The 13,897-nt window shown below is 36.7% G+C and overlaps 1 protein-coding gene across 3 annotated transcripts in view; it reads left to right on the top strand.

Moving 5' to 3' along the window:
- Nucleotides 1–390: 390 nt before the first annotated feature.
- The window catches only part of LOC113107338 (actin filament-associated protein 1-like 2), a 46,131-nt gene continuing 32,624 nt past the window's right edge, over nucleotides 391–13,897 (top strand). For all 3 annotated transcript variants that reach the window (XM_026269767.1, XM_026269765.1, XM_026269764.1), the window contains exon 1: nucleotides 391–636. In XM_026269767.1, coding sequence (XP_026125552.1) covers nucleotides 621–636 — 16 coding nt within the window. In that variant the 5' untranslated portion in view covers nucleotides 391–620. The remainder of the gene's footprint in view (nucleotides 637–13,897) is intronic.

Below are 13,897 nucleotides of genomic sequence, written 5' to 3'. Positions count from 1 at the left end.
AAATATATATATATATATATATATATATATATATATATATATATATATATATATATATATATATATATATATATATATACAAACACGTTCAATATATATTAAAAAATATTAACATATATTACATATACATATACTTAATTTATAAACATGTATGTGTATTTATATAAACATAATAAATACAGTACACATACATATATTATGTAAACAAATTATTTTGGATGCGATTAATCGTTTGACAGCACTGACGGTAATATAAATATTGTGTCATGTTTTCATTCACCCAGGTAAATGAATCCCCAGCCCAGATAAAGAGCAAAGGTTCTGTTTGTTACAGTTGTAGAGGGCGCGTGGTGGCGCTGTGGAGCTGCTGCACAGCTGGAGGCGGAGAGTCCGGTGATACTCAGAGATGTGGAGAGGATGTTGACAATGTAGGAGCTTGTTTGGACAGTTTCGCTGTTATCTTCGTCTGTCTGTCGCCTGACCCGCAACTCTCACTTAATTCACTTCGAATTTCACATAAAGCCACTCTAGATTCGTTTACACATCCGGGAACAGACTCCGCGATGAGCTCTGGAAGCGGACGAGAACAGTTCACTTGGACACTTTGAGCAGTTCCAGCGATGGACAAGCAGAAAGGTATTTCTCTGTTTTCACATCCGTCTGTAGTCTGTATGAGTCCAGTGCTCCAGTTAAAACCTCATATGAGCCCATTAGATCTACTTCATATCATCTACACAGACATTTTCCATAAGAACTAACTTTTATTTGGTGTTTACTAGTTGGGGTGCTGTGACGAAGTGGTTAAACTCGTGAGGTGGTTGGTTTGAATCTCAGAAGGGCTGATTTACATACTCTATCCTAAATTACTGAATGTCCCTGTGAGTCATATATTGGATAAAGCCACTAGTTAGTACTCACTGACTGGACAAGTAATCATATTGAATAGTTTCAGTATGAGACCTTTTATGCCAGTTTTGTCTCATTTAGTCATAAGTCTTCAGGAGAAGTCACAAGTCTTCAGTTTCATTAACTTTTAGAAATGCCGTTTATTCTTTTATTTAAAGAGACGTATAATGCCTCAATGTGTCTTTGGACCACAAAACCAGTCACAAGGGTAAATATTTTGAAATTGAGATTGATACATCATCAGCTGAATAAATAAACTTTCCATTGATGCATTGTTTTGTTAGGAAAGGACAATATTTGGTTAAGATACAACTATTTAATAATCTGAGGGTGCAAAAATATCGAGATATCGAGAAAACCACCTTTAAAGTTGCCCAAATGAAGTCCTTAGCAAAGCATATAACAATTTAAGTTTGATATATTTACAAAATATCTTTATGGAACATGATCTGTACTTAATATCTAAAAGATTTTTGGGATAAAAGTAAAATCAATAATTTTAACCCATACAATGTATTGTTGGCGATTGCTACAAATATACTTGTGCTACTTATGACTGGTCCAGGGTCACAAATGTCTTGAATTAACCCCACTGGGAATAGAACCTACAACCCTCTACCAAACTACACCAGCATTGTAAAAATCATCCATTTATCATCCATCCACACATCTTAACAGTTCTATGATAACTCAAAAAGACAGCGAGGTGTTGAATATTTCAGTGCTGATGTCTCATAATTGCCGTGTAGATTTGATCATTGTTCTGGAATGTCCTCCAGTTTTCCCCATCAGCCGCGCCGCCACGACCCAAATCTCAGGAGAGGCGCGAGTCTCTCGTTTTGTTTAAGTAAAGGTCAGAAAGCAGTGCTAATTTCACCAGCGGCGGTGTAGTGTGAAGTCTGACAGGAGCAAATGAGCTGCTTTACTGCCTTCCAAACTCCTTTCTGTTTCTGAAAAACAAAAACCATGTTGGGAAACAAAGCTGACATCATGGATAATATTACCGTTCGGCTTCTATGCACTTTTTCCATAATCATGTTTTAGTCTTTAAGCGTGAGTTGGAAGTTATCCAGCATTAGCAAAAAAATCTATCATTTTATGAGAGTGCAAGACAGAGATTTATATTCAAGTAGAACAGTTATTGATTTGTGAACATACACAGAACTGCATATACTGTAGGTAATTATTGTTGTTTAATAATAATGTGTTTTTTTTTGGTACATAAGAACAATTATAAACCTTATTTTATTAGTGAAAACAGTGTGGAAGATATGCTCTGATTTGTTGGGGGACAAAAGCAATTATTTTGTATGACGTTTCAGAATAAATGCATAAGTATCTAATAAGTAAAATATATTTAGATATCAACTGCATCTTTCAGCTTGGTCATGCATTTTTGTTTCAACAAACTTTTTTCCTCTCCCTGTACTATTACTGTCGGTCAAAACAAGATTGTGACCTCCCACACACACACACACACACTCTCTCTCTTTCTCTTTCCTCCATTATACAATTTGCATAACATCCACTTCAGAATGGATTCATTTGTCATACTGTCTCATGTTGTTTATTAGGATCTGTGCCTAAACCATTTAATGCAGTGTTTTCCTGCTCAAAACACAGCTTAGATGAGCTCGGCTGGTGTATATCCCTCATGGAGTTGTCTGTCAATCACACAGTCTTCTGTAACAGGACTGACACAGATCTGAGGTGTGCATATGTTTGAGACATCAGGCTGTGTGTCTGTTTGGTTATCATGTGGTTACACCCCATAGTGCCATCAACTGCTGTTTAAACATATTTAGATGCTACTCAAGGCTTTGGTGGCCGTCATGTTGTGGGCACTGGATACGATGATGATGTGAAAACAGCGTTTCTTAAATCAAACTGTCAGCATCTCTGGGTTATTCAGGTTGACTCTGCAGCACCCTTTTTTACCTTGGTTGATTTAAGCGCAGATTTTGTATTTCTGGTATGATGCGTCATGTTCAGAGGTGATTGGGATGGAACTGGGGAAACAAACAACTGCAGAAGGTCACAGGTATTCAGACTAAAACCCCGTTAATTCAGGTGAAAAAGTGTTTTGTGTGTCTGTGTGTGGCTATTGCACATCCTGTCATGCCGATGACTGCTGCATGCAATAGATGCATTTTGTAATATTATGGTTAACGATTAATCAATATTTTACATCCCTAATATATATATATAGGTTGCAAGTCAGATTTGAACCCTTGTTTCCCACTTGAGCACCAAGGCTCAGAAAGAAACTCTAAAGACACTCCGTTGTACTTCATCTAAGGATCAGAAGAAAACCAGACATTTCATCACAAATCTTGCTAGAATGTTCTTCCTCTAGGTACATGCAAATATACTTAAAATAGAAAACATAAAATAGTGTTTCCTTTGCTTCAGGCAGTTTAGTGTACCAGTGTTGTGCCTGCTTTCGATCGTGCTGAGAACTAGCATGTTACCATGGACCTCTGCTTGAGATTTCATTCATTTTTCTTTTCGGACAGACTTTCTATTGTGTCAGACAAAAGGGTCAGCTGTCAACATGGGGTCAGATCAGTTGACCAGAGGTTATATACCCTTCTGAAGCATCTTGGCCAGTAATGCAAAATGTCTCTCTGTGTCCTCACCAACACAAACACACGGAGTGGGTGTTCGAGGCATTTCCGAAATGTTGATGACGCCCATGCACCTCGGGGCATTAGTTTTGCTAATGAATCAAATGCAGAGGGTGGTCTCACCCCCTCGCAGAACGTGACATCTCTACAATGAGCCTGAAGTGCTTGTCATGTTTGCATTAATATGAATGGGGCTACTGTTGTATGAGCACACATAAGATGAAGAGCTTATATTTCATGTTGATTAATGAAAACAAACAAATTATTAGTAGTAGTTTATGCTTGCCAAAACTTTTCTGGTAATGTTAAGATGCAGTCCAAAATTCATGCATGCTGTAGAGTGAATGGAAAGTGATTTACAAGCTCAAAGGACAAAACTATTTTTCTTTAGGGTTCGGTCATGGAGAGGAAAGGTTAAATATAGCGATAATGAAATTACAGACTACAGCTTGTACAAAGTGTATAGTAGTTTACCTCATCAAAAGAGTTCATGGATGGTTTGTATGGGTACAAAATGTTCAGTCGCACTTTCTATAATGCAAAGTATGCCTTTGACTTTTTTTAGTGTGTGCAGACAGCGGATCACCTTAAAAAAATGATGTATCCTTGTCCTAAGGTCTGTGAAAACCTACCGGGAAAATCAGTTGACAATTGTGCATTTACACTGGAAGTCTAAGTGGCAGTATTAGCCATCCATTTATTTATTGCTTCAGTTTCCACCAAAATAATTAAGCAGCACAACTGTTTTCAACATTGATCATGATAAGACATTAGTTTTGAGCACCAGGTCATAATAGAAGGATTTCTGAAGGGTTTCAAACTATTTATAAATTATAAATGATTGTGGCAATGTACAGCGAAAATAAAGCAGTCTTCCATGGAACATTCCTGTCATTACTGAAAGATGAACATTTTGTTCTAGATAGTGATGGAAACATATTGCACATAGTTAGTACAGTTTATTATGCAGTATTAGTGTTTGAGATACCAAGGCTGTATTAGAAGAATTGAATGTACGGTGAGACACACCATCAAGCCAAGGGTTTCCTCTTCAGGTTGTGCACAGTAATAGAAAGGTACAGTCACAGGCTAATTAGGGTAAAATAAGTGTAATTTTTTTAAAATACAGGTTTTTAAAAGGGGCTTTTGCTCTGATGCAATAGAAGAACTATTTTTGGTTCCTCAAAGAACCATTTTAGTGAGCAGTTCTGAAAAGAACCATTTTAAAATCTCTGAAAACCCGTTTTCCATTTTAAAGAACCTTTTGTGCAATGGGAAGGTTCCGTGGATGTTAAAAGTTCTTTATGGAACCATTGGTGCCAAAAAGGACCTTTATTTTTAAGAGTAGTAAAGGTTCAGTAAAATCTTAAAGCGATAAAGGATGAGTGTTTGTGTGTGTTTGATTTCGCTGGAAGCCAGTAGTTGGATTCTTTGACTTTTGAGACATTGTTATGACAATGCTCACTATTTCTCCTCCACACATTTTACAGTTCCTGCACCAAGAGAGAATGGGTGGGTGATTTCTCAGCAGACAGTTGTTATTGGCTTAAGTCTACGAGAAACATCTTATCACAGTAAAACGTGAATGTTTTTTTTATAGATTCTCATATACGCAAAAGCATGATGAAGGCTTGCTTTGAACATCTGCTCAAGAAAATGGTCTAAAGTTGCCAATACAGTGTTGCAGTGAGAAATGGTGGAGTTTGGAGAAGAAAAGAGGGTAGTGTGAAGACTGAGACCTTGAGAATGACAATCTGAAGGGCAGAGAGCCTCGGTCACAGTCAGCCATTGACATCTGGCTGGAGCTCTGTTTGCTTAATGACTTTACTGTTAGCACTCCATCGCCAGCTCTGTCATGTCTGAAGGTCAGTGTTCGATAAATGAAAACCGAATTCTCTTTTTTACAGGAAGCTTTCTGGAATAAGTGCTACTGTACGTAAGTGATATTTATCATCTCTTTTACAGCCCCAGTTTCCTGGAGAAAAACTGCTTTTTGCTATTATGTATAATGTTTAACTGTGAGCTGTAGCTTCACACACATCTTTTATTTGCATTTCTTTGTCGTTTGTTAATTTGTGTTTGCAAAATCCAAAGTTACTGGATAATGTACATTCAGTTGGATTGTAAATTCAGTAATAGAACTACCAGATTTAACGTTTAACATTTGTCTGGATGTATTCATTTATTCTAACAAATAAATAATGCATTCAGAAAGTATTCAGACCACCTTGACTTTTTAAAATTTTATGTTGCATCCTGATACTTCAGTTGTTTCATTTTTTTTCGTATTAATCTACACTCCGTACCTCATAATGACAAAGTGAAAAAGTGAAATTTTTTTTTTTAGAAATGTCTGTACATTTATTAAAAGAAAAAAATGAAATTCACTGTAAATAATAATAAAAGAAAATTTATTCATAAAATTATATACACCCACTTCAATGATGAGCATTTTTTTTTTAAGATTTATTAAAAAAATGTGTATATATACGTATATACATTTTATACACTAACAAGGTCAAAAAGTTTCTTACAATTTGTTCAATATGGTGTGACCACAATTTTTTTTTTTTTTTCTTAATTAAAGGTGTAATATGAAATTTCCCTTTCTCTTTGGAGTGTTACAAACTCTTGCTGCATGAAGTAGATTTGTAAAGTTGCAAAGACTAAAGTCTCAAATCCAAGAGATATTCTTTATCGAAGTTAAGACTCTGCCACGCCCAAGGGCGTAACTTTGGGTCTACCATTGGGGGGGGGTTAAACTTGTGGCATATTTATTAATTAATTAATTTATTGAATAATTTTCTTGTGTAAAAGGTAACATGCTAATTTGCATAATTTAATTATGCACCCCCCCCCCAAAAAAAAAATAAAAAAACGGGTGACTCTATTGGAGCAAACATCAACTTAAGTTACAATACAGTGACATTGGTTCTACACAGTCCCTGGCACCCTCTGGCTTTACCTCACAGGACACTGGCAAACCAACATCTAGCCAGCCAACTCCAGTCAACAAAACAGCATAATAACAAAAACAAAAATAACAGCATTAAAAACTTTCAAATAGAGAAAATGAAAGTGCAAATATATTATCACTTTGCATGAAATAAGACTCAAAAGTAGATTAAAAAAATAATAATAATTGTGTTTGCATTTAGCCTCTGATAACATCAAATTCATAAACTGAGAAAATACAAGTGTGGACTGACGTTAACCTTAGTTGTGCTTTGATTGATTTTGTCACTTTGCAAACTCCATGCAAAAAAAAAAAAAATTATATATATATATATATATATATATATATATATATATATATATATATATATATATATATATATATATATATATATTATAATATATTATAATCATCTCAAATTGAACCGGAGGTGGTAAATTCCTAATAATAATTTAACATTACGTAATTTTTTAGGTATTTTAATGAGATAGATACCTAAAATACGTTGCGCATACAACTCAATTAACGCGATCATTATAAAGGTGTTTGAACAACAAAACCGATCCACTTGCACATATTTGACAATCGGAATATCAGATATATCCTGCTATAGCTAACAAATTTGTGAAATTAGAATAAAAAAGGAAATAAAAGCAGATCATCAGTCATCAGCGCTGACAAGCAATGAATGATTCTTCTCCATGGGAACCATAAAGCGATACTACGATCAATAACGGTCGCCTTGAAAAACTTTTAAACTTACGTGTGAAAAGGTTAAGTAAGGCTTACATTTAAATGTGTCTTTGTTTTGTTTTGAGGGTATGGTCAATAAATAAAGTAATTATAAAAAAGTGGGCACAAAACATGTTTGTCATGTATCTACTCCCCACACTTTGAGAAACGCTCAGCTAACTTAACAGCCAATTTAGCGGGGTACCTTCGTTTGGTCAGGATTTTCTTTTCTTTTTTTTTTTGGCTGGTGTCGACAAACAATGAAAAATTGTTGTCTGGCTGCCTTTCAGTGTCCTTTTCATCTTTCCGTCATATTTTCCACCCATTCATCCCAGGGACTGCGCAAAATAGTGAACAAACTTGGTAGAGAAAGCCGGTTGGATAATACCAAGTAGTCGGTGCGGGGGGCGGGGGGGTACATTACAGATTATTTAAAATATGATACTATCTTTCTTGCTGGCAAATGAAATTAATAAAGAAAACGAACAAAAGTATTTATTCTGAATATTTCATATTTTAATCTGAATGGTTTGATGATATTGAGGGGGTTATATTAGTTGGATCTGATTTTTGGGGGGGTCATGACCCCCCTAACCCCCCTGCAAATTACGCGCATGGCCACGCCCCCTAAAAACAGCTCATTCAAACACGCCCCACATTACTACGTCACTATGTGGAAATATTTCCGTAATGCCACTCAAATTTTCACGCAAAGAAAGAAGGCGTTTCAGTAACCACAGTTAGTGTTGAAGCAGAGATGTCAGGGAGATGCTGTGTGTATCTAGGTGAAAGCAAAAGCACTTTATTTGGCCTTCAGAAAGTAGATGCATTTAGGAATCTTTAAGATTACTTACAACAGAACAGCAACGCTTTTTTATGGACGACCTTTTCGTGAATCTAGGTGAGGAGGTCATTCTGACTTTGTTACAACAATCTGGCGCTTTTGAATCAGCTACTTTAAATGTTTTGTTATTAGTTTAAATATTTGCTATTCACTGTTCAAATGTAGAGTTTTGTGTGTATTTTGTGTGTGTGTGTGTGTGAGAGAGAGAGAGAGGGTCACACAGCAGAGTCAGCTGTCTTAACCGTCTGTGGCTTGTGTACTTCAAACACATTCAATCTTCATCACTGTGTCTGTCACGCGACTCTGTTCCTCTTTCAAGCTTGAACTGATGGTAATTCTAAGGACATTATTAACTTTCTTTACATTTATTTTGAAAGATGAAGCTCATGATTATGGAAAGGGGCGTTACATTTCCAACGAGTGCATGTGGTGTTCGGCCAATCACAATGCACTGGGTCAGTTGGCCAATCAAAGCAGACTGCGCTTGTCAGAAGGAGGGACTTTGTAGAAAACAAAGTGTTTGAGAGAATAATGTACAATGTTTGAAAAACAATGTGTTTCTTGAACATTAAATCATGTCAACATATTCTGTTACACCAAATACACAAAATAATGATCTTTAAAAAAGCATCATATGACCCGTTTGCAATTTTTTTATTAAGATGAATGTGGTTAACATCATTATTTACATGATGGTTATGACCATTTCATGTGAAGTCAAAAATATTTTTCCTTTATTTTGTAAATTTGTCTTTGACCCATTCACACAATGGAAATGACCATTATGTACAAAGTTTTCCATCAAAATAACAACATATTCTGCATATAGTAATTGTTGGCGATGCCATGTCAATTAGAGCTATGTTACCGGTACATGACGATGGATTAAAAGACTCACAACTCAGACATTATCTGGCGTTTAGCCTGCACTCACGTACAAGAGAGCAGCGGCCTTTTTATTAGTGATTGCACACCTGTGTATGTTTACTCCACCCACTTCTTGATTACAGTCAATTAGAGAACATATACAATTACATAAGTCAACACCCCCACTTGTTCTTAAATTGACAGAATATAAACACAGTGCATCACATACATGCATTTAGATAATTCTTCGTACTCCAAATAAAAAACACAGAAATTTATCCATTTTAGCTTTAGACACAGATTTTGTTAAAATGTCTGCCACCATATCAACTGTAGGACAATAATGAAGAATTATTTTGCCATCATTCAGTAAAGATCGAACAAAATGATACCTGATGTCAATATGCTTACTCCTTTGTCGACACACCAGATTTTTTGTAAGTGTCACCCTGATTGTCCTCAAAAATAGTCACTGGTGCATATTCAAGTACATTGTCCATTCCATTGATCCACTGTATATCAGTGATTCTGGAGACAATGGCTATAGATACTGTATCTATAAGATGTATTATGCATACCTCTATTTTTTGTTGTGGTGGGATTTACTGTTTTCTCATGGCTCTTTTTACAGTTCTTGAAATGTTTGTTTGAGCAGCGCTTGTTGAGGCATTGTTAGATGTCTACTAGTACTCACCCATGACCCCATATAAACCCATGGGAATTCAGATGTTTACTCCCAGGAGATGAAGCCACAGCTGGAGCCCTAAACCACCACTGTACCCTGCAGACATGGGACTGAGTTCAGAATAGACACAACTGAGATGCTCAGCTCTGGGACCCTATTTGGGAAAACAGACAGTGTGAACCGAGAGCAGTGGTTTGCACAGACCAGAAGTTGAGTTTCCGTTCAAGCTCAGAAGTTTGTAGTATTGCATAGCAATGGTGTTTAAAATAACTAACCTTGTTCTAAATGGTAACAATGGGCCTTAAAGGTAATTTCTTCTTGAGAAGTCCTCATGTTTATGAAAATATGAGATAATCCACATAATTATTACTAAATGAGGTACACTTTTATTTATATTTATATGAATAAAAATGTATCGCATTCACTAATAATTATTTATTTACAAACTTAATATTTTGTTGTCGAAGCTGCCGATTTTCTTTTGACTGCAGGTTTTGGTGATATTTGATTGTAAAGAAGAGTCAAAGAGACACATCCTTTGAAACAGCTCCACTTGGATCCTGTGATCCTTTCTCTGGCAGATGATAAAAGCTCGGCCTCGGATAAGGAGCCACGTTTACAGTTTTCTTCTCTCTCTGGCCCTTTGCAATTTTGACTGAATTACTTTACTGTTAGCCGGTTAAAGGGATAGTTCTCCCAAAAATTAAAATGTGATGTTTATCTGCTTACCCCCAGGGGATCCAATATATATATGACATAGTTTCTTCAGTACATCACAAACTGAGATTTTTAACTCAAACCGTTGCAGTCTATCAGTCTTATAATGTAAGTGGATGGGAAACACAGCTAAAACATACAATAAAACAAAAACTTACACAAACAAAACCAAGTTAAACCCTGCGGCTCTTGACGATACAGTGATGTGTAAAGACACAAAACCTCCAGTCTGTCTCATCCTCATCCTCATCCTCATCCTCCTGAGTGCGCTCTCAACAGCAGGTGTGTGAGGAGGCTTCTTCTTCTTGCTTCATGGCAGATCGCAGACATATAAGTGCATTACCACCACCTATCTCTCAAATGGACCATTGACACTCTATTTACAATCTAAATTAGGAGTGTCAATGGTCCACTTAAGAGATAGGTGGCAGTAATGCATTTATAAGTCCGTGATCCACAATATAACAAGAAGAAGATGCCTCATGCTCCTGCTCAGTGTTGCCAGACGTACGATAATTACTGGGTTTTTTATGATAATTTTTACCTCTGTACGATGAATGATCAATAATGAAAAAAATCACATAATGTACGATAATTTCAGAATTTATTCAAATTTAAATCATGGTAGTTGCAGTCATAGGGCTTCCTTACTCATACACGAAATCGGCTCATTACAGACACTCTAAATGCGTTCATGTGCACCTCAGGGTGTGTTAAGAATGCAGGAGAGTGCCCTGCTTTAAAGCCAACGAGCACTAGTTGCGGTCCATGACAGCAAGAACCCCTTCAACATCTGGCAACACACATTCTTCCGGTGACAGCAGCTCAGATGTGGAGTTAACTGCACCACGCAGCAACAGCTAAATTCCTTCTTCACTGGACGCGACAAAGCAAGTGTTAAAAATCATTTTGATATGTTTTAATATGCGCCGCAATGCAGACAGTCACTGAAAATAATGGCGATAGTATTTTGTCTCACTGCTTCCGTCCAACAATTCGCCGTGTTATCTGTTGTGGTAATTTGCAGGTCGTGTCAAAATGTTGTTGGTTTAGAATAGATAAAAAACTCTTTTGCCTCGTGTACGATAATTTTCTTCCAAATACGATAATTTTGAACTTCTGGTACGATACTTGGACATTTCCAATCTGGCAACACTGCTCCTGCTGCTGAGAATGTACATCAGCGCTCAGGAGGGTTCTAACAGTTCGGACAATAAGCGAATCGGAGGTAAAAAAAAAAAATATATATATATATATATATATATATATATATATATTAGGGGTGTAACGATACGCGTATTCGTATTGAACCGTTCGGTACGACGCTTTCGGTTCGGTACGCGGTACGCATTATGCATACCGAACGGTTCGTTGGACTAATTAATTATATTTGAAAAAAAAAAAGAGAAATATAATGATATGCGTTCAACAAGGTAGCCCAATAACCCAAACGACGTAACAGGCAATGCCCCTGACACTCCCGAAGAAGAAAAAAACACCAACTTATGTTTATGTTATGTTATGACTCAGTCAGGCGCTCGCTCACTCAGTACGCGCTGAAGGCTCGTTGCAAAATGGCCAATGCGTTTAACAGACTAGAAAAAGAAGATGACTCTCAAACATATTGTTTGAGAATGCATGATTCCATCTATGAGCTGCTCGATCAGAGTGACATGAGAGCCCCTCCTTAGAACATTATTTGTAAATCCATGTTATGGTAAGTGTGCACGTGAAGTCTTTGCACACTTTCTGAAATCCACACTGTGGTAAGTTTGCACACTACACTAGTGCTCTGCATTCTTTCTAAAATCCTATATAGTGAGGGCTTCGCGCGGTTGCTTCATTGCTTTAAAAAAAAAAAAAACACCAGCGTGAATACTTGAAACATGTCAACTCATTTACGCCGACATCACCTTATTGTGTCAGTATCTGGGAAAAGACGAAAAAAAGGAGAAACATGCACGCAACAAACTATCCCTGCAGCATTTAGACACCAGTATTATAGCTTACAGGGAATCCAAAGTGCACCCAAACACCAGACCTGTTGGTTATTTTAGGATCTTATATTTCTGGTCTGTTAAATGCATTAGACATTTTGCAATGAGCCTTCAGCGCGTGCTGAGTGAGCGAGCGCCTTAGGGTCCGTTCACATATCGCTCCTAAAAACGCATGGAAAACGCTAAGCGCGTCTTTCTCCTCCTTTCCAAAGCGCTCGGGCAGAAGCGCTCATGAGGCGTCTGTCTTTGCTAAGCAACAATGACGTGCTCTCTCCATGAGACGCGGAAATTTCAGCGAAGGATAAATGGATTTGCAGCTCTAAAAATCGCTTGCAGTAGCTCTGCTACTAAATTTATTTCAAAATTGCAATCCATATACAACTATAATCAGCTGTTCCTTCATCTTGGCTGAGTTTTCAACGTTGTTATGGGAAAGGATGAAGCTGATTGGTTAGTTCTTGTCACATGACCCGCGGTGCGCTTGCGGCATTCTGAAAAGTTGAGATGTTTTTACATTTTGCTGTATCTAAAACGTATCGAACCGAACCGAACCGAACCGTGACATCAGTGTATCGTATCGAACCGAACCGTGAATTTTGTGAACCGTTACACCCCTAATATATATATATATATATATATATATATATATATATATATATATATATATATATATATATATATATAATTCTATGTTTTAGCCGTGATTCCCATCCACTTACATTATAAGACTGACGGATTGCAACTGTTTGACTTAAAAATCTCAGTTTGTAGTTCTACTGAAGAAACAAAGTCACCTACATCTGAATGTAGGTGACTTTGGATGGACTGGATGTCCTAGGGGTAAGCAGATAAACATAGAATGTTCAGTTTTGGGGGAACTATCCCTTTAATTAGCTACCTAACATAACATTATCTCATTTGTGTTCTAGCTTAGCGAATTATTAGCCAGTTAGCCTGCTATTGTCCCTGCTGAAACAAACAAAAAATAAAACCATCATAGAAGTACTATATTTGTTTGGTTATAATGGAAATTGTACTGGTTTTTATGGAAACTGCAATGGGGCCTGTTGGTCTTTACTGGTATTTGGTTGCCTTCTATTTTTGATATGTTAAAACCACTCAATCCTATTGGAATATGTCCCAAAACAAACAATTTTGAGTGGTTTTAATGGTTATAAGTTGACGGTATGTAATGGTATTTGTAGTGGAAACCATAAACATTTATGTGATGGTTTCTATTGTTTTTTTTTTCATCAGGGCTATCATAATGCTATCTTCTTAATGAGCTTTGCTACAAATCCAGTTATCTTGTAAAAGGAATCGCTAATGTGATTTTTGACAATTTTTGAATTGTCAACATTTTGTGGTCAGACTTTTTCCTACAAAGAGAAGTGTTAAATGGTAAATAAATTTGCTGTTTAAGCATTTAGTATGCTCGCGTGTGCAGTAGATGGCCTCAGCGCTGACAGATCAGGACTCAACCCATTTTTAAAGGAGTAGTGAAATAACAGTACCCATGTGTTTCAGACCCGTCATACAGGTCTTTATGTGCTTCCCTACAGAGAT

The sequence above is a fragment of the Carassius auratus genome, chromosome 8 (genome assembly GCF_003368295.1).
Source record: "Carassius auratus strain Wakin chromosome 8, ASM336829v1, whole genome shotgun sequence".
Lineage (NCBI taxonomy): Eukaryota > Metazoa > Chordata > Actinopteri > Cypriniformes > Cyprinidae > Carassius > Carassius auratus.
The sequence above is the reverse complement of the archived record's forward strand: the minus strand, read 5'-3'. Positions and strand labels throughout refer to the sequence as shown.